Below are 20,174 nucleotides of genomic sequence, written 5' to 3' on the forward strand. Positions count from 1 at the left end.
AACAAAAAAAAAAAAAAAAAAAAAAAAAGAAGAAGAAAAAGAAAATTGTTTAATCTCCAAATTATAGTTTTCTAGTTTTATCTCTGAGGCTACCAGGAAAATGCTTTTGTTTTGTAAGTTGTCTGTCATACCGAACAAATGTCAAGACCTTCGCTACATCTGCTGCGTTTGTGTTAGTATCTTTATCACTTATAAGTGGGGATCCTGCAAGTGGAAAGCACAGTCAGCCTAGTAGACGGTGAGCTGAGGCTGGAAGGTGAGGAAATGAGGCTGAGAAGCAGGGCTGAAGGCTTGTAGTCAGAAACAGTTCGTCCTGGACCTAAAACATCAGCTTTCTGTTAACATGCTCTGTGAGCTAACTTTTGGAAGAAACACTGTTCTTGGACATGTTTTCTCTGTAGATTGAAAGAATACTGGGCGTCCGCCTGCAAGCTGGCCTGAGAGCTTGGACCCAGGTGCTTCTTGGACAAGCTGAGGATAAAGCAGAGGTTGACATGGATACGGACGCACCTCAAGTTAGTCACAAACCTGGAGGAGAGCCGAAGATCAAGGTCAGTATTTCCCTGGGCAGCCGATTCAATAGTAAATTAAACAAGGTTCTCCCCTTAAAAACGACCAGGGAAAAGGTCACTTTACAGTGGAGAAACCTGACAGGTGCCACCACACTCAGCTGACCCAAGTCATCATCCCAGGGGAGATGTGTGGTGTCACCGTGGTGTGATGAGAAGGGCTCTTCACCCCTATGGTCTTCCCGCCAGTAACCACGAGGAAAACGTCACGCAAAGCCAGGTGGAGGGCCATCCCACGGGACACCAGAATGCCAAGGTCGTGAGAGAGAGACAGGAAAAACCGAGAAAATGTCACAGACTGGAAGGGAGCGAGGAGCTGTGACAACTAACTGTGATGTGCGTCCTCGTTAGATCCTGGGAAATCTGACTGAAGTCCGGGTTTCAGTTCATAGTATTATATCAGTGCTGACGTCTTTGTTTTGGTAATTACACCACATTAGAGGAAGCTGGTGAGGGTGTATGGAAACTCTTCATACTTGCCTTAGAACTCTCCTATAAGTCTAAAATAGTTTCAAAAACAGAAGTTTTTTTTAATAGAAAATAATATTTAGAAATAAATTTACGCTGGGGAAAAAAAAAAAAATCTCTGCTTTCCAAGCATATATGATATGTAAGAAATCATTTCCAGAACTGAACATGATAATCTGCTACAAGCAGATGTTCAGACTATGACTCTAAAATGTCACTGTTTTCACAAAAATCTGAATCAGATTCTTGTGGGAGAATGCAGTAGCACACTGGTCAGCACACAGGACAGCAGTCTTTGTCTCCAAGCCAGCTATTTCCCATTCGTGTGAAGGAGTGGTCAGCTGGGGCCTAGCAGGCTTTCCAGAAAGTTCTGTTCAGACTCTGCAAGTAGGTCCCTGTCTCCTGTCATGGGTAGTAGTTATAAAGCTGTCCACCTTACACTAATTCATTAAGCCATGTGTTCGTTTTATGTAGTTTACAGTATGTGTGTTACATTTACCAATAAAAAGGTCTCACAAAACAGAAGCCTGGAAGAACTGGGCAAGTAAAAACTTTGATCTGGGAGAAACAATTGGCTTTTTTTTTTCTGCGCAGACTTTATACCTTTTCTTTTCTATTCTGCTTTTATGCTTGAAAAACGTTTTCACTTTGGAATATTACAGATATTCATCCCCAGAGTGTACTTTTTAAAATACTGAGATGCAGAAAAGCCAGTGAGTGTGTCTGAGTGGATACAGCATCTAGTGGAGACTGAGCTGGAATTCTCCATTAGCTTAAAGCACTGGCAGGTGGCACAGACCGACCCCGACTTGTAAACATACATCAGTAAAATCGGCCTCGTGTCACTGGCTTCTCAGGTCTCGAGGTCCTCGTGTCCAGATATCAGCACGCACGTCATATCCGATGGTGCTTCACTGAGCACCTGTTGTGTGTATGACACCCAGGCACTGGGGGACGCGGGAAGGACCCAAGCGGGGCCTGCCCTCTGACCTCCTCTTCCTTTGGGGAGGGCACAGACCACAAACATGAAGTCAGGGAAGACCGGGTCTGTTAATAAAGTAACAGACTTTGTGGTTCAGACGGAAGTAGTTTAATAATTAGAGAGAGAAAATGTTCTACGTCAAAGCCATTTTACTGAAATAGACTGCTGAGTAAAAATGAAATCTTTGCTTCATAGAATGTCGTTCATGAGCTGAGAATAACCAACCAGGTCATCTATTTGAACCCGCCAATCGAGGAGTGCAGGTACAAGCTGTACCAGGAGATGTTCGCCTGGAAGATGGTGGTGCTGTCTCTCCCCAGGATCCAGAGTCAGAGGTACCAGGTGAGCTCCGCGCCTCCCCCTCGCTCTGGGACCCCACCTCCATGCGCCTCTTTAAAGAGCTCTTGACGCGTCTTTTCAAACTCCAGCCCTCAGCTTGGCACTCTGAGGGAAAGCGGGAGGAAGCTTTGTGTGACCTGACGTTTTTCCCAGTAGTTACTTTTCTACACAGTCGGGTTTGGAGCTCTGGTGTCAGTGGTCTCTTAGAAATTCCCTCCGTGAACTTCTTTGGGAATTTTAATTCCTGCTTTTCCCTGCCCACCCTCCCACTTGCATTTTATTATGGGAATTTGCAAGCATACACAAAAGCAGAGGGAATCATATGAGCTCACACCACTCCGCTTTATTTATCGACATGTGGCCAATTTTCTTTCATTATATTCCCTTCCCCACCCCCCAGCAGCAGATTATTTTAAAGCAAATCCCAGATATCGTACGCTCTTATTAGGACACTCCTAGAGCAAAAGGAAAACTCAAGAGACCGTGGCATTTAGTCCCTGGTCTCTAGGCAATAGTACTTCTAAATAGGACCAGTGGTTTTCAAATAAACATATTCCACAACCTCTGCTGTAACCGACTTTTCTGGAAAACAGTGATCCTATCTGGAAGCGTGTCTCTTTTCCTAACTGTGAACGTAAGCTCAGTTCTCTTTTTCCTGCCCCCTCCTGCCACACTCTTTTTGCCGGCTCTCCTGGCTTTCCTCCACCTCGCTGGCCCATCTGCTTCACTGGCTCTACGTGTTCAGTGCCATCTCCACCCCACTCTCTCTGTGTCTCATCCAGCCTGTTGGCTTTAAATACCAGCCGGGTGCGGACAACTCCGTGTTCCTGTCTCCAGCCAGGCCTTTTCCTGAACTCCAGACTGCCTGTCCCTTTGCCTCCTTGGTGTCTCCATGTGACCACCTGATGGCCGTGTCAAACTGGACTTGTCTCTCAGTCCCCTCCCTCAGATTTGCTCCTCCCCCAGTCTTTTCTTTCGCATCCTCCAACCTGCTCCTGGACGCCCACTGTCTCTATCTTCAAAATTAACCCTAATTGGGACTTCCCTGGTGGCGCAGTGGTTGAGAATCTGCTTGCCAATGCAGGGGACACGGGTTCGATCCCTGGTCGGGGAAGATCCTACCTGCCACGGAGCAACTAAGCCCGTGCACCGCAACTACTGAGCCTGAGCTCTAGAGCCCGCGAGCCACAACTACTGAGCCCACATGCCACAACTACTGAAGCCCATGCGCCTCGAGCCCGTGCTCCACGACAAGAGGAGCCACCGCAATGAGAAGCCCGCGCGCTGCAACGAAGAGTAGCCCCTGCTCACGGCAACTAGAGAAAGCCTGCACACAGCAGCGCTGCTCGCCGCAACTAGAGAAAGCCCGCGTGCAGCAACGAAGACCCGACGCAGCCAAAAATTAATTAATTAATTAATTAATTTAAAAATTAAAAAAAAAATTAACCCTAATCTGTTTCTTACCACATCCAGCGCTACCACTGTCCAAGGTACCATAATCCCTCAGTCGGATTATTTAAGACCCCTCCCGACTGGTCCCTCCGTGTCTGCTTTTGCCCCCTACAATCTGTTGTCAACACAGCAGCCAGAGTGCGTCTTAAAACTGTGTGTTAGCCCTGACGCTTCTCTTTTTGGAGCCCATTAACGGCTTCCTGTGTCACCCACCACGGTGCCTTGCTGGGCCCCACGTGACCCCGCCTCCCTGATCTGCTTCTCCCCTCGCGGCTCTGCTACAGCTGCGCTGGGCCCTTGCTCACCCTCACGCGTGCCAGGTGGACTCTCGCCCCTGAGCCTTTGTACTTGCTGACCCCCTTGCTCGGAAGCCCTGGGAGCAGATACTCACAAGGCCCCCTCCCTCCACCTCCTGGTCTCTGCCCACGTGTTACCCCTCGGTGAGGCCTTCCCTGACTCCACCGCTCAAAATACGTCCTCCCTGCACCCGCGTCCCCTCGCCCCCTCTTCACTGCTTGCCTCCATGGCACTGTGAATGTCCTGTGACATTCTGTGTATTTTGCTTTTCCCTTAGTTGTCTCTCTCCTCCCACAGAATGTAAATCTATGTGAGCAGAGGTTTTTGTCTGTTTGTTGTACCTACAACAGTGCCTGGCACGTGACAGCCCACAAACGGTTGAAACAAACGAATGACTGTGTCACGGGTTCCAGCATCCACGTTGATGTTAACACTTGGTCGTGGTCATCTCACACTCTCTTAGGTGCCCCCTTCAGTCCTGCCTTCTTGGATGAGAGGCTCAGGTCTTGCAGGGCCCCTCTCTGGGGCACCGTGCTCTCTGCTCCTGGGGCTCACCTGCTCTCTGTTTTTGCCTTGTGCGAATAGTGATGCCACATCTGGCTTCTGGTTGATGTTCCTTTCATTGGTTTGAGGAGTTATATTATAAGTAGGCTTCTGGTTACCTGTGACTGGGATAAGTGAACGTTATCCCTTAAATACAGTTTCTTTCGGTTTATTTTAATTAAGTGAAAGTGACTCCGAGATTCACATTTTTGTGCGCACTACCTGCGTTCATTTCCGGCTTTGTTTGGTTAGGTGGGTGTCCACTATGAACTGACCGAAGAAGAGAAATTCTACCGGAATGCTCTAACACGGATGCCAGATGGCCCCGTTGCCCTGGAGGAATCCTATTCTGCAGTCATGGGCATCGTAACTGAAGTCGAGCAGTATGTCAAGGTGAGAAGCTAATTTCATTCAGATATGTTGTCTTACACACTTAGGAGTATGAGATTTAATGAATATGGAGCTAAAAGGTCTTGACTCTATGTAATGTGAACGATGAGGTAATGTTTGCTGTCTTAAAACAAGGAGTGAACAATAGGGCAAACCTTGTGGGATAGTAATCATTTTGGAGAACAGGAAACTATTCTCTCTCGATAGGAAAATTCTGAGAATTTGAAGTGAGAGTTTTCCTAACGGCGATGAAAGAACATGAGACTTTTAACAGAATATGAAAATACATGTTAATATTTTACAAGATGAAAAGTCAAACTGTAGTATTTAACTGTGTTCTTCTTCACTTGCAGGTTTGGCTTCAGTATCAGTGTTTGTGGGACATGCAAGCTGAGAACATCTATAACAGACTCGGGGAAGATCTCAACAAGTGGCAGGCTCTCTTGGTGCAGATAAGGAAGGCCCGAGGAACCTTTGACAATGCAGAGACCAAGAAAGAGTTTGGACCAGTAGTCATAGATTACGGCAAGGTGAGCTCTGCTGTCTCATTGAAAGGTGTCCAGGGAGCTGGGACGGCAACATCTGACTAAAATGAAGTTGAAGCATAAACACTCCAGTGTGAGAGACTCGCTAATCCGTTGTCGTGTGCTCCTTCACCTGCAGGTCCAATCTAAGGTGAACCTGAAGTACGACTCTTGGCATAAGGAGGTCCTCAGCAAATTTGGGCAGATGCTCGGCTCCAACATGACAGAGTTCCACTCCCAGATCTCCAAGGTGAGGAGGCAGGATCCTGCCGGTGTGATGAACCCCCCGGTGCCCCTCGGCTCTCTGTTAAACGCTCTGCTCTCTCCGGACAGTCTCGCCAGGAGCTGGAACAACACTCAGTGGACACGGCCAGCACCTCCGACGCCGTGACCTTCATCACCTACGTGCAGTCTCTGAAACGGAAGATCAAGCAGTTTGAAAAGCAAGTCGAGGTGAGCTCTGTCCCTCACTGTGTCTCAGGTGGGGTCTACAGGGCGTCTCTGTCGTGCCCCTGCGGTGCTTGTAAGGGTGGACAGGTGATTCTTAGGCACCTCAGGGTTTGAGAACCACAGGCTCCTGTCTTTTAAAATCTTTTGTGGTAGTCGTGGACCTTCAAGCCCTCAAACTTGAATTACCTTCTCATAATTTGGAAGGAGGGTGTGACGCCCAGCTCTAGCACGCTTAGACCCTGCTCAGGGCCACCCGGTACAGCCAGGAGCAGTCACGGGACTGGCCACGGCGCCCTCGGGGTGGGGAGCACGTGTGTTCCGTAGCCGCGGGCTGCCTTCCCGTTCGTGGGACTCTGACAGCAGTCTCTGCTGCCCTTGTGAAGGAGAGTGCTCAGTTTATTCTGTAACCCTCAAAGCTCTACCGCAACGGGCAGCGCTTGCTGGAAAAGCAGAGGTTCCAGTTCCCGCCTTCCTGGCTTTACATTGACAACATCGAGGGAGAGTGGGGGGCCTTCAACGACATCATGCGGCGGAAGGACTCTGCCATCCAGCAGCAGGTGGCGAACCTGCAGATGAAGATCGTCCAGGAGGACCGGGCTGTGGAGAGCCGCACCACCGACCTGCTGACCGACTGGGAGAAGACCAAGCCTGTCACGGTGAGTCTCGCCCCTGGCGCCGCAGCTTCTCCCGAGCCGGCAGCAGGTGACCTGGCGTCTCTGCTTTCAGACTTAAAAGGCCCTGCCATGGCTTAGCTTTCCAGAATGAAGACTTTTCCCTGTAATTAAAAGGAGCAGTACTTGCAGGTACTGGATCTGAAAACACGAAAGCCGACTTAGACCTCCTCGTGGCAGTCACTTAAGTCAGGGAATTGTCTTAAAGACTAACGTTTTTCTGTTTGTAAGTTATCCTCTTACTTAGGCATAGTCAGAAGTGAGAGTTTTCCTTTCTCGTGGACACAGGCCAAGCATCCCGCTGCCGCCACGGCTAGGTCTGTGCAGTGGGGGGCAGCCCTGAACTCTGACGTCATTGTCGCGGTCGTTAAGGCTTTCTGTACCGGGACCTGCCACACCCTGGTCTCTGGGTTCATTCAAGTATTTATTGAGCACCGACTGTATTCTGGGCAGCAGAGATACAGCGGTGACCAGAAAGCAGCGCTACCTGCGTGGAGTTACGCTCCACTGGGGCACGGAGGGTAAAGAGTGAACGAGAAGGACATGTGTTTTAAGTCAGATGGCGACGCGTGCCACGGGAAAGGGGTGTTGGTGCTTTCCTGCTCTGCAGGGGGTTGACATGTGGAGGCTGAGGGAGGGGCTGGCAAGCGTGCCGTGGCCGAGGGGGCGTCCAGGCAGGGGGACGGCCGGGGTGGGGCTCAGGCACGTAGGTGACGGCCTGCCTGGCTCACTGGGTGGAATTCAAACTTAGACATACACGTACGCATGGAAGGGGAAGGGTTTCGAAATGCTCTGAACGTCAGTCTGGTTTTGTAGTGAGGATGTAGGTTCTCCACACCAGTCCTGGGGGCTGATTTGGCCGCCCCACGTCTACTGGCTTGGCCTCTGTCCTGCCCGCAGCCCTGTCTGTGCTGCTGGGCCCAAGGTCCTGCCTTGTGTTTCATTTTGGCTGAGGGGCCCCGGTGTTAAGCAGACTTGTGCTTTTGCTGACGCCGGTGCTTCCAGGCTGTGCAGGGGGGTGAGTACTGATGGCTAGACAAGAGTGTGGTCACCTGACTTTGAGTGTCTTTTGTTGCCTCCCTTGCCAGTAACGTGTTACAGTGAAAACTTTGATATTTTGTGTAGTCATTCTCAAAGGTTATCAGAATGGAAAGGAAGCGTGTCAGCAGTGTTAAGGCAGAAGTAGAGTCTCCTCCACTGAGGACAGTGCTTTCCTTTTCATTCTTCTCTCGGTAACTGATACGACGACTCTGCACCTCAGGGAGGGCGTGGCTGGCAGCCCCAGGCACCCTGTCCTCTCGGTCAGGAGTGTCCTGCTCCAGGCCCAGGTCTGTCCTGACTCTTCTCTTCCGTCTCCCACGGCACTTAGTGAGGGGATGGCTGAGTCGAGAGGTGCTCCACCTTTCCTGTGTCAAGTAAAAGTGCATCCAGTAATGGACATGCATCATCAGCGTACAGCTTTTGAATGTTTACGTACGTAGACGTGTTCAAGGAATCACAAATTCTAGAAGCCCAGCAGGCCCCCTCCACCATTTCAGAGCCAGAGCTCGTCTGTCCTGAGCCCCGGCTCTGATCCTCTGGCCTTGACTGCTTCAGGGCAATCTTCGCCCGGAGGAGGCGCTTCAGGCTCTCACCATATATGAAGGAAAGTTCGGCAGGCTGAAGGACGACAGGGAGAAGTGTGCGAAGGCCAAGGAGGCGCTGGAATTGACAGATACGGGACTTCTCGGTGGCAGCGAAGAGCGCGTCCAGGTACGAACCGCTCCAGCGGGCAGGTGGGGCCGGGCCCCTCGTGCTCACGCTGCCTCTGGCTTGCAGTGTCTCAAGAGCCCTGGGGTGGTTCTGCTTCCAAGTTCAACTGCTTTACTATGCTTCATCACAGGTGGCCTTAGAGGAGCTACAGGACCTCAAAGGCGTTTGGTCAGAACTTTCTAAGGTCTGGGAGCAGATTGACCAGATGAAGGAGCAACCGTGGGTTTCGGTACAGCCTCGAAAGGTACATGCAGTTAAAATAGATGTTACGCGTACCTTCACGTATTGAAACTTGTGCACTTCACTTAGAAACTTGGCAAGCAAGGAACTGTATTGTGAGTTCACAAAATGTCACTTAATGGTCGTTTGCATTATTCATCCAGATTAATGTAGAATTTCTTCTAAAACCATTTTTAAAATATTTCATCGTTTAAAGGAATGCTGGCAAACTAAATACCATCTCGTGTTTCTCTTGACAGCTTCGGCAAAATTTAGATGGCCTCTTGAACCAGCTGAAAAACTTCCCCGCGCGATTACGGCAGTACGCGTCCTATGAGTTTGTCCAGAGGCTTCTGAAAGGTTACCTCAAGGTCGGTGACTCAGCTGCGGTCACAGATGTCCGCTAGAAACACGCTGCACGGGTAACATGGCTCCCTCTCTCCGCAGATAAACATGCTGGTGATTGAACTGAAATCCGAAGCACTTAAAGATCGCCACTGGAAACAGCTGATGAAACGGCTTCACGTAAACTGGGTGGTTTCTGAGCTGACCCTCGGCCAGATCTGGGACGTTGACTTGCAGAAAAATGAAGCGGTTGTCAAGGATGTGCTGCTTGTAGCGCAGGGGGAGATGGCTTTGGAGGAATTTTTGAAGCAGGTAAGCAGTAGGCTGATGGGCATTCCATACCTTGTTTCAGGCCGTGGCATAGACTGACGTAGATTTGAGCCTCACGCGTGGTCCCTCCTGTCTCCGTTACACTCGGTCACTCGTGTGGCTGGCGAATGCCCACATATTGATGACGTGCCTCTGTCGGTTTCAATTCAGATACGAGAAGTGTGGAATACTTACGAATTAGACTTGGTTAACTATCAGAACAAGTGTCGCCTGATCCGAGGCTGGGACGACCTCTTCAACAAGGTCAAAGAGCACATCAACAGTGTGTCCGCCATGAAGCTCTCTCCGTATTATAAGGTACCGCCGTGGGGGGGTGTCCCTCCCGCACATCCACTGTTTTACCTTCAGGCTTACAGTCAGGGCCTTCCCTGGCGGTCCAGTGATTAAGACTTCGCGCTTCCACTGCAGGGGGCACGGGTTTGACCCCTGTAGGGGAGCTAAGATCCAGCATGCTGTGCGGCCAAAATAAATAGATTTTTTTTAAAATAATTAAAAAATAAAAATGGCCAGACTCACAGTTACCAGGTGCCTGGTAGAAAATGTGAGTCACATAACTTGACAGGATCTTTATCTGCATGTTGAGGTACGTTCTGGTGTATCTGAGAGTGGAGAGTTTAGCAGTTGAGCTCTGCCTTCCATCCACCCGCTAGGTGTTTGAAGAGGATGCCCTGAGCTGGGAAGACAAACTGAACCGGATCATGGCTCTCTTCGACGTGTGGATCGACGTGCAGAGGCGCTGGGTCTACCTGGAGGGCATCTTCACGGGCAGCGCGGACATCAAACACCTGCTGCCGGTGGAAACCCAGCGGTTCCAGAGGTACAGCCTCGAGCCGGGACGGAGGGCTGGAGGGTAGGCTTGGCTGGTAACCACCCTTTGCCTGAAGGCCGACGTTAACCTCGCTTTTAATTTGATTTGCAGCATCAGCACGGAATTCTTGGCTCTCATGAAAAAAGTATCCAAGTCTCCCCTGGTCATGGATGTTCTGAACATCCAGGGGGTACAGAGGTCTCTGGAGAGATTAGCAGACCTGCTAGGAAAGATCCAGAAAGCCCTGGGAGAGTACCTGGAAAGAGAGCGCTCATCTTTCCCCAGGTGAGAGGGTGGTTTTTACGGAGACTGAAGGGAAGGTCGGGAAGGTCAGCTCCGGCACCGCCTTCCCGCCCCTCCCTCCCCCCTGGCCTGTGTGTTGGTCACTCTGACGTCAAGGGTGTTGTCACCAATAACCGATTTCTCCTTCATCCATTGATTCCTAATTGTAACAAATAATCCTTAATTTTCTACCGTGGGTTCATTTACTAAACTATTATTCACCCTCCCAGGCAGCTAGCATCTCTTAGAAATTTAGCTGTGATTCTTTTTTTTTTTTTTTTTTTTTTTTTTGGCCACACTGTGGCGTGCGGAACTTCCCTGACCAGGGATCGAACCCGTGCCCCCTGTGGTGGAAGCACGGAGTCTTAACCACTGGACTGGACCACCAGGGAAGTTGTATTCTATTTTCTAAGTGGCATTTTTTTTCTTTCTGCATAGTTTACTTAGTATAAATAGAACAGGTTTTTTAAAAATTCATAAGGTGAGGTGAATTATATGAAATCCATTGAATTTCTCTTCAGGATCTTGTTAGGTGAGTGTATATCTTTTGCTGAGGGCTGGAAGAAATTTGGATGTGATCTGAATTCAGGCTGGAGATGGTCCACCACCATCCGTATCCACTTTCCTTTCCTATACAATTTGAAGTTTTGCCTTGATTCCCCTTATTTGTGTGTATGTAATGTTTTAGCAGCTTAAATGCTATTTTAATTTTAGGTTTTATTTTGTGGGTGATGAAGATTTGCTTGAAATCATTGGAAACAGTAAGAATGTAGCTAAGTTACAGAAACATTTCAAGAAAATGTTTGCTGGTGTTTCGAGCATCATCCTAAATGAAGATAACTCTGTCGTCCTGGGCATCTCATCCCGTGAAGGAGAGGAGGTAGTTACATTTATTGATTGTAACTTAGAAAACTTCACTCCCATCTTTGCGCACTTTAATTCTTAGGTTTTCTTTATTTCAGGTTATGTTTAAAACTCCCGTGTCAATTACCGAACATCCCAAAATCAACGAGTGGCTCACCCTAGTAGAGAAGGAGATGAGAGTCACGCTGGCCAAACTCCTTGCTGAGTCTGTTACAGAAGTTGAGATTTTTGGTAAAGCAACTTCAATTGACCCAAACACGTACATCACCTGGATTGACAAATACCAGGTACTGTCCAGTAGAAGGGGGACAGTCTGAAGGTGAGGGCACTGGCTGATCTTTAAAACCATCCTTTTGGGTCTCGTGTGCCGTGTCTCGCAGGCCCAGCTCGTGGTCCTGTCAGCCCAGATTGCCTGGTCTGAGAACGTGGAGACGGCGCTGAGCACCGGTGGGAGCGGCGACGCGGCCCCCCTGCACTCCGTGCTCAGCAACGTGGAGGTCACCCTCAACGTGCTGGCCGACTCGGTCCTCATGGAGCAGCCCCCGCTCCGCAGACGCAAGCTGGAGCACTTGGTTAGTCCCTTTCCTCCCAGTCAGGTTCCTGGGCCTTCGCCTCGGACAGGTGAAAGAACTCACGCTTGAAAAAGATCCTAACCGGTGTCAGGGAGAAAAACAAGTGGGTGGCCTGTTGACAAACGCTGGCGTGTGTACTTGGCTCTCTGGTACTGTTGAAAGGCAATCCTGGGGGACAGGCGTTAACGCACGCGACCTCCTGACACAAAGGGGTGACGCTTGGCCCTCTGGGTCTTTCACACTCTCGTCCTCTCCTTCCCAAAGAACGTGTCCCGTGGCGGACCAGCCCAGCGAGTCTCTGAGCCCGAGTTGCTTGCTGCTGCTGGGCTTTGCGCCCCCGTGTGCGGCAGATGAACTGTTAGGACAGAGGCAGCTCTTCTCCCATCACGATGTATGCGAGTTGCAACTAGCAGAGTTTTTGTTTGTTTCTTTGTTTTTGCTGCAGCTCTTGATTCTGTGTAATTCCATTGTGTGAATAACAGTTTTATGGTTTTTAAAAGTGAACAACAGTTCTGTTGTTTTTAAAAGCGAATGTTTACACTGTAACTGGACCTAGAATCTCAGTTTAAAAGTCTACTGAATAACCCCCGCACCCCGAGGATACGCTTACGTACTTTAGTTTACGTACTTTAGTTCATGAAATGTACTTTCTGATAAACTCTTTAAAGTGACTCTTTCTTCAGATTACAGAGTTGGTTCACCAGAGAGATGTCACCAGGTCCTTGATCAAGAGCAAGATCGACAACGCCAAATCTTTTGAGTGGCTCAGCCAAATGCGATTTTACTTTGACCCTAAGCAAACTGACGTGTTGCAGCAGTTGTCGATTCAAATGGCAAATGCCAAGTTTAACTATGGCTTTGAGTACCTGGGTGTCCAGGACAAGCTGGTCCAGACCCCCCTCACCGACCGCTGCTACTTGACGATGACACAGGCCTTGGAGGCCAGGTTGGGCGGGTCCCCCTTCGGTGAGTCCCTCCCCGCACCTGGACAGGTGGAGTCAGATAGGAAACGTACTTTTCGAAGATTAAGCAAATGATCTAAATGCATTTCTTAACTGCGTGGCTGGTACCTTCTAAAACTTTAAATCCGTTGGCGGTTATCACATTTATAGTTGACCCTTGAACAACACTGGTTTGAACTGTGTGAGTCCACTTAGACACGGAGTTTTTTTAACAGATAGGCAGTCGGCCCTTCATGTTCACCGGTTTCACATCCTCAGATTGAACCAACCATGGATTAAAGTTTCCATCCGAGGTTGGTTGAATCCATGGATGCAGAACCTGTGGATACAGAGGGCCAACTATTGGACTCGAGGATCCATGGATTTGGGTAGACAACAGGGGTCCTGGACCAGTCCGCATGGAGACCGAGGGATGATTGTACTTTGTGTTTTGTTTTGTTTTGTTTTGTTTTGTTTTTATTTATCTTTGGCTGTGTTGGGTCTTCGTTTCTGTGCGAGGGCTTTCTCCAGTCGCTGCGAGCGGGGGCCACTCTTCATCGCGGTGCGCGGGCCTCTCACTGTCATGGCCTCTCCCGTTGTGGAGCGCAGGCTCCAGACGCGCAGGCTCAGTAGTTGTGGCTCACGGGCCCAGTCGCTCCGCGGCATGTGGGATCCCCCCAGACCCGGGCCCGAACCCGTGTCCCCTGCATTGGCAAGCAGGCTCTCAACCACTGCGCCACCAGGGAAGCCCCTGTACTTTGGTTTTTTTTAAATGAATTGCTTTTTACCGTTCTTAAAACTAAAGGTGTGTTCTTATTTGAGTTCTCAAATCCTTTTCTTCAAATAATAGGGCCTGCTGGGACTGGGAAGACTGAGTCTGTCAAAGCTCTCGGCCATCAGCTTGGACGCTTTGTTTTAGTTTTCAACTGTGATGAAACCTTTGATTTCCAGGTGAGAAGCTCTGTGGGAACCACCTAGAGTTAAGAGCCTGAGAGAGCTGGGTGGGGGATAGCAGGCGGCACCTCTCAGAGCCGTTAGCCTTATGGCACAGCGTGGTCCTTCGGGGACGGGGTTACTTGAGCTGTTTGAGGTTCCCAGCACGTGCTTGACACTAACTTGGGCTTCACGTCTTCAAATTCTTCAAACTCCTCAGTGTAACGTATCTTTTTGGTGTCCATGTCTGGGAATAAAAAAATATTATGGGAAAGGTTTTTTAAACAACGTGTTAACTTTGTCATCGGGATTTTATTGGCACAGGAGAAAAAATGACACGTTACATCTATACCACTGGTTATGAGGCACTTGACCTGTGGGGCTGGGTTCCTTGCCTCACGTGTGAAGCTGATTCCACCTTCACGGCCCCTCCCACCCCCCCACCCTGGGAGGAAGGCGATATTGTTCCCATTTCAAAGATGAGCAGACAAGGGTTTCAAGATGTGATTTGCCCAGGGTGGGACCAGTCATCCAAGCCAGAATCGGAGCCCCGTACAGCCAGCACCGCGGCCGTGGTTTTAGCTCCCTCCCCTTCTTCTCGTTTCAGGCGATGGGACGGATCTTTGTGGGGCTTTGCCAGGTGGGCGCGTGGGGCTGCTTTGACGAGTTCAACCGCCTGGAGGAGCGGATGCTGTCGGCCGTGTCCCAGCAGGTGCAGTGCATCCAGGAGGCGCTGCGCGAGCACTCCAGCCCCAGCTACGATAAGAGTGAGACCGGCTTCTCCTTGCGGTTACCTGGAGGGCGCGGAGGGGCCGCCTCTTGGATTAGAAATAAACGAGAATTGAATGTAGCTCCAGGACGCGCTGCTGCAGGCGGGGCAGCGCGTCCTGATTGAAGGCAGGCCGTAGGGCCCAGGGTAACGCTGCACCCCTCGTCCCAGAGCAGCCCCGCGGAGCCGCCAGTCCTTCCCCTGTAGCAGTCCCCGTGCTCCCTCCCCCGGCGTCTGCGTACAACACACGTTTGAGCCGCTCTGGGCCCTGCACAGCCCCCTCCTCCTCCCTGCATCCCACAGAGCCAGGCCTCCTGCCAGAGTGTTGGGAACGAGCCCTCGTCGAGCCCTCGTCATGGTGGGGGTGCCTGCTCGGAGGCCCCGGGGGCTTCTTGCGCACACAGCCTGGGCTCATGAGCTGGAGGACGTAAATAAATACATCCACGTTGGAGAGTTTACCTTTTAAAGTTCCCTTTTTTCCATAGTAACGGTAACTCATCTTACCAGACCTCCTAAATAAAACAAAAGGAGTGTCAAAGAAATCAGTACCTGTGTACTCCATGGTCCATGTTCTCCTCTGGAGGAAGTCTGATCCCTAAGTAGTCCAGGGATGGGCGGGGGGGGGGGGCTGTTTATTTTGTGTTTTCCTTTGATGACCCCAGGAGAGGGTCATTCTCGTGACCTCAGCCGGTCAGTTTTGTCACAACATGGATTGGTTTTTATTTCTGCAACTATTGCTGGGCTGTGTTTCTATTCTTGCATTGACCTTGTGATGCTCAGTAATGCACAAATAGTGGGCTTCCTGCCTCTGGTGACTTGATCCGTTACACATTCGGATGGCTTTTGTGTGGGTAAGGTGGGTGAAGATGGGCCTGCCTGGGCCGGTGGGCCTCGTGTCTGGTGAGAGCCTCCAGCTCCCCTGGAGTCCTGGGCCGGCAGGGAGATGGGTGCTTGCTCTGCAGTTTTAGAGAGATTTTGGAGTGGTTTTTTGACTATCACGAGTCTTAACACCCTCATCTGATTTTCAGCCTCTGCCCCCATTACTTGTGAGCTGCTGAACAAACAAGTCAAGGTGAGCCCAGACATGGCCATCTTCATCACCATGAACCCCGGCTACGCGGGCCGGTCGAACCTTCCAGACAACTTGAAGAAGCTGTTCCGGAGCTTGGCCATGACCAAGCCCGACCGGCAGCTCATCGCCCAGGTCATGCTGTACTCACAGGGCTTCCGCACTGCCGAGGTCCTGGCCAACAAGATCGTCCCGTTCTTCAAGTGAGTCACTTAGAGTTATTCCGAACCGTGTTTCTAGCATGTGTTAAGTGTGCCATGTAAAGTTTACCTGTGTAATTACGACACTACCTTCCACGTATCCGTCTCTTATTTCTTGATGTTTGATGCTCTTGGTGCTCCAGGTGTACTGGTTTTTAAGAAAACCCTTTCTCTAATTTTAGACTATGTGATGAGCAGCTCTCTTCTCAAAGCCACTATGACTTTGGTCTCCGAGCCTTGAAGAGCGTGCTGGTGAGTGCAGGAAACGTGAAGCGGGAGCGGATTCAGAAGATCAAGAGGGAGAAGGAGGAGCGCGGTGAGGTGGTCGACGAAGGAGAAATTGCGGAAAATCTACCTGAGCAAGAGGTGTGCGGGGCACCCTTTAATCACTCAGACCCAGACTCTGGTTGCATTTCCCTTTGCCACCCTGAAGTCGTGCCTTGAGGGCTCTCATTGTGACTCACGTGCCCCGGGGGGCGGGGGCGCTGGACCTCACTGCTTGTTCACGGGACAGCTGTGCCATGGGTCCTCCAGGGACAGGGCAGTAAACGTGGAACCCCCGCCCCCCCCCGCGGAGCTCATCCCCTCCTCCCCACGCAGATCCTGATCCAGAGCGTCTGTGAGACGATGGTGCCAAAGCTGGTGGCAGAAGACATCCCGCTGCTTTTCAGCCTCTTGTCAGACGTGTTCCCCGGGGTCCAGTATCACCGGGGCGAGATGACGGCGCTGAGGGAGGAGCTCAAGAAAGTGTGCCAGGAGATGTACCTGACATACGGAGACGGAGAAGAAGTCGGCGGGATGTGGGTTGAAAAGGTAGCTGGGATCGTGGTGTTGGCTGGCGCCTCACAGACCCCGCAGGCGGCTGCGAGCAGTAACGACGGCCGTGGACTTGGGGGAGAAGCCACGTCTTACCAGGCTTTGTCCACGAGGCGCGTTGTCTGGGTTGTGAAGATTTGCCCCAAGTCCTGTTAGGATTTTTTCTTAACTTGAGAGTAGTGATAGGGAAACTTACCTGAAATTTTCAATTATGTGGTATAGTTTGTTCTCTGAAAATGCTGGCTAAGAGGGGATCATGATGAAAAACGTCTATGGCAGTAAAAGATCTGCTTACAAGACTTTCCAGTACCACGATTAACAACATAAACGTGCCAATCAATGAGAGTTTACATTCTGTATCGACGTCTTTCCTTTCTCTCCTCTGTGAGAGTCGCTTAAGGAAAGCGTGTCACGTGCACAAGCTGTGCGCGCTGACCCTGAGCCGCGGCCCTGGGTTAGACAGGCGGCTCGTTCATCTGGTCTCTGTCCTCCCGGCAGGGCATCTCAGGGGTCTCTTCTGAGGCGGCTCGGCGAGCGTCTCCTGACTCAGTCAAACAGCTCCGCAGTTCAGTAAAAACCCTCTGTATCTGCTGTGCTTGTGGCCGGTTGAAGGTCTCCCTGGTTAGAAAGTCCCAGTACTTGCCTTGAGAGAGTCACAGCACTCGTTTCTTGCTCGGTGGTGGGAGAAGTGGTGAGGAACCTTCCACGTTCTTTCTCTGGAGCGCTTACGGTGCTGGTGGGTCTGGCCCTCAGGTTCTCCAGCTCTATCAGATCACCCAGATCAACCACGGCCTGATGATGGTGGGGCCCTCAGGCAGCGGGAAGAGCCTGGCCTGGCGCGTCCTTCTGAAGGCTCTGGAGCGGCTCGAGGGCGTGGAGGGCGTGGCCCACATCATTGACCCTAAAGCCATCAGCAAAGACCACCTGTACGGGACCCTGGACCCCAACACCAGGGAGTGGACAGACGGGCTGTTCACACATGTTCTGAGAAAGTAAGTGCACTTGGGTGGGTGTCTGCACTCCGGAGAATTGGGACCTAGGCACTCTGTCCTCGTGGTAGCAGCGTACGTTATTCTTCCTACCATGCTCTGGACAAATTAAAGTCACTTCAGAAACCGTTACAGGCTGAGCGTTTTCAACCTCAGTCACCCGCTGCTGTAAAATCCTCCCACACCAGGATCATAGACAACGTGAGGGGTGAGCTGCAGAAGCGCCAGTGGATCGTCTTTGATGGCGATGTGGATCCCGAGTGGGTGGAGAACTTGAACTCGGTGCTGGATGACAACAAGCTGCTGACTCTGCCCAACGGAGAGCGCCTCAGCCTTCCGCCCAACGTACGAGACTAAGTATTCTGCCCTGACTGCCTGGTGCGCAGCCTGGAGAGCGGCTCCAGCCTCTGTGGTAGCAGTCAGTGTCGGAGCCTCTCTGCGCTAGGTTCTTTCCATTCCTGTGGCTAGTGAGAAATGTTTTCAAAGGGTTCATTCATGACTTTCCACTACTTGCTGAATATTAAGCATACTCCGTAATTCCCAGGTAGCCTTTCCTACAACTCCGTAAGGTGGGGTCATGGTTAGGATTTCTGGGAAATGGCAGAACGAGGGACTTAGAGATGGACGCTTTCAGGGGCATCCCTTGGAATTGAGCACTTGATCCAGGTCCTGACCACGCCACCTGATAGAGCGGTAAACGTGGGCAGGCCTGGCCTGGGTGTGCGTTCATACTTTGACCCCACTTTTCTGGAGTTCTGTCGTGCGCCGGGCCTTGTTCTAGATGCTGAAAATGTAGCTGTAAACAACATAGACAAAACGCCAGCTCTCCTGGGGCTCACAGTCTGAGGTGGGCGACAGACAGGATAAGTGGCGATGGGGCTACGGAGAAAGTAAGCTGGAGGAGAGCAGCCACCGGTGCCGAGGGCCGGAGCTTGCACTGTCAGAAGGGGCGGCGCTGAGGCTCCCCGGGGAAGCGGAGGGCATGAGGGAGAGCAGCTCCTGTGGCTTCCGGGCGTTCCAGGTGGAGGGGCGGGTGGCGGGAGGAGCGTCTGGCTGCGCCCGCTGTGTGCGAGGAGAGCGGGGCAGTTGGCTGATGCCGAGAGAAGTGGGCGCGGGGGAAACGGGCGAGAGGAGGTCAGGCCCGGGGTCACTGAGGACTGGAGCTTGCCCGCTAGGTGAGCTGGGAGGCCACGGTACCCCAGGCACAGCCGTGGAGGTGCTGAGAAGTAGCTGAGCCGTGGGTGTGAGTTCAAGCTTGTGCCAGTGGGATCGGCTGACGGGCTGGAGGTGGGTGGGAGGGAGAGGAGGAGCCTTTGTCGTGACGAAGGGTCAGCATCGGTGGCCATCACCGCTTCGGAAACCAAGCCGTGGGTCTGGGAACGTGCACGCATGCAGACTCGTGTCTTGATTTGACTTGCCGGGTTCTTTTCTTAAGGCTCACTACCCAGTAGATTCTAACTGTTGTCAGAAAGATCGATCTCCTTGTGAGGCGTGTTAGCAGCGAGGTTAAGGCTCTGGGATCAGACGGTGCAGTTTGAGTCTCCGCCCCACTGGCGACTAGCATTGGGACCTGGCGAGGCCGCCGCAGCCCCACGCGCGAGAGGGGACCCTGCCGGCCAGCCTGCCGGCGCGTTCGCAGCCAGGAACCTGGCCTCAGCACCTCGCTGCTGACCCTGCTGGCCAGGGAGCTGTTGGCCCCGTCCCACCAGAGCTCCTCTCCTCTCCTCCCCACCACACACAGGTTTCTTCCTGCCCAGATTCTCAGGGAGAGAGGTTGGTGGACGTTGTGATGACGCAAACTGTAGGCATTTTTACTTCTAAACCAAGCGCAGCAAGATTGGATTTAAATTGCTCTTTCAGTGGGCATATAGGTAAAATAATTTTAGCGTCCGGGTCTCTACCAAACCCGTGTCATTAACTGTGCTCAGTGTTCTCTTCTCTCAAGGTGCGCATAATGTTCGAAGTGCAGGACCTGAAGTACGCCACCCTGGCCACGGTGTCGCGCTGCGGCATGGTCTGGTTCAGCGAGGACGTGCTCAGCACCGACATGATCTTCAACAACTTCCTGGCCAGGCTGCGCAGCATCCCCCTGGACGAGGGGGAGGACGAGGCCCAGCGCCGGCGCAAGGGCAAGGAGGACGAGGGCGAGGAGGCCGCCTCCCCGATGCTGCAGGTACATGGGCCAGCGCCGCTCCGCCGAGAGCAGCCAGCTGGCGTCTGAGGGTGCTGGGCCGCTGTGCAGAGCGAGGCCGGGCGTCCCGCCCCGAGCATCTGGAGGTCGGGGTGCTTTTCACGATGGTCACTGCTCCTCTGCTCAAGCCGGCCACTCGCTGGAGGTCTGCATAATCAGTGCAGTCGCAGCTGCAAAAGCGTAGCCGTGCGTGGAAAATTTAAAGAATTCTTTCAGTTTTCTCTGCATATTGATGAAAGGTGGACCTTTTGCATTTCGATGGTGAAGACCAAGGTTCCTAGGAAGCGTGATTCTTTTTTGAGAACCACCAAGAGGAAGGAATAAGGGTTGGTCGTTGAAGCTTCATTCCTCATTTTTTCAGCCCATAAAACTATTTTTCACAGTTGCGTGACCCTCTCCTGGGCCTGGG

The 20,174-nt window shown here is 51.7% G+C and overlaps 1 protein-coding gene across 1 annotated transcript in view; it reads left to right on the forward strand.

Moving 5' to 3' along the window:
• The window catches only part of DYNC1H1 (dynein cytoplasmic 1 heavy chain 1), a 67,831-nt gene that overhangs the window by 20,155 nt on the left and 27,502 nt on the right, over positions 1 to 20,174 (forward strand). Inside the window, exons 10-35 of the mRNA XM_007121674.4 lie at positions 402 to 551; positions 2,215 to 2,361; positions 4,903 to 5,043; positions 5,394 to 5,570; positions 5,704 to 5,814; positions 5,898 to 6,017; positions 6,431 to 6,670; positions 8,282 to 8,437; positions 8,568 to 8,681; positions 8,917 to 9,027; positions 9,104 to 9,313; positions 9,482 to 9,628; positions 9,982 to 10,148; positions 10,251 to 10,424; positions 11,136 to 11,301; positions 11,384 to 11,572; positions 11,666 to 11,857; positions 12,541 to 12,823; positions 13,649 to 13,749; positions 14,339 to 14,498; positions 15,529 to 15,772; positions 15,952 to 16,135; positions 16,370 to 16,582; positions 17,339 to 17,577; positions 17,763 to 17,919; positions 19,520 to 19,747. Of these exons, the coding sequence (XP_007121736.1) occupies positions 402 to 551; positions 2,215 to 2,361; positions 4,903 to 5,043; positions 5,394 to 5,570; positions 5,704 to 5,814; positions 5,898 to 6,017; positions 6,431 to 6,670; positions 8,282 to 8,437; positions 8,568 to 8,681; positions 8,917 to 9,027; positions 9,104 to 9,313; positions 9,482 to 9,628; positions 9,982 to 10,148; positions 10,251 to 10,424; positions 11,136 to 11,301; positions 11,384 to 11,572; positions 11,666 to 11,857; positions 12,541 to 12,823; positions 13,649 to 13,749; positions 14,339 to 14,498; positions 15,529 to 15,772; positions 15,952 to 16,135; positions 16,370 to 16,582; positions 17,339 to 17,577; positions 17,763 to 17,919; positions 19,520 to 19,747 (4,521 nt within the window). The remainder of the gene's footprint in view (positions 1 to 401; positions 552 to 2,214; positions 2,362 to 4,902; positions 5,044 to 5,393; positions 5,571 to 5,703; positions 5,815 to 5,897; positions 6,018 to 6,430; positions 6,671 to 8,281; positions 8,438 to 8,567; positions 8,682 to 8,916; positions 9,028 to 9,103; positions 9,314 to 9,481; positions 9,629 to 9,981; positions 10,149 to 10,250; positions 10,425 to 11,135; positions 11,302 to 11,383; positions 11,573 to 11,665; positions 11,858 to 12,540; positions 12,824 to 13,648; positions 13,750 to 14,338; positions 14,499 to 15,528; positions 15,773 to 15,951; positions 16,136 to 16,369; positions 16,583 to 17,338; positions 17,578 to 17,762; positions 17,920 to 19,519; positions 19,748 to 20,174) is intronic.

Source organism: Physeter macrocephalus, chromosome 11, assembly GCF_002837175.3.
Source record: "Physeter macrocephalus isolate SW-GA chromosome 11, ASM283717v5, whole genome shotgun sequence".
In the NCBI taxonomy this organism is placed as follows: domain Eukaryota; kingdom Metazoa; phylum Chordata; class Mammalia; order Artiodactyla; family Physeteridae; genus Physeter; species Physeter macrocephalus.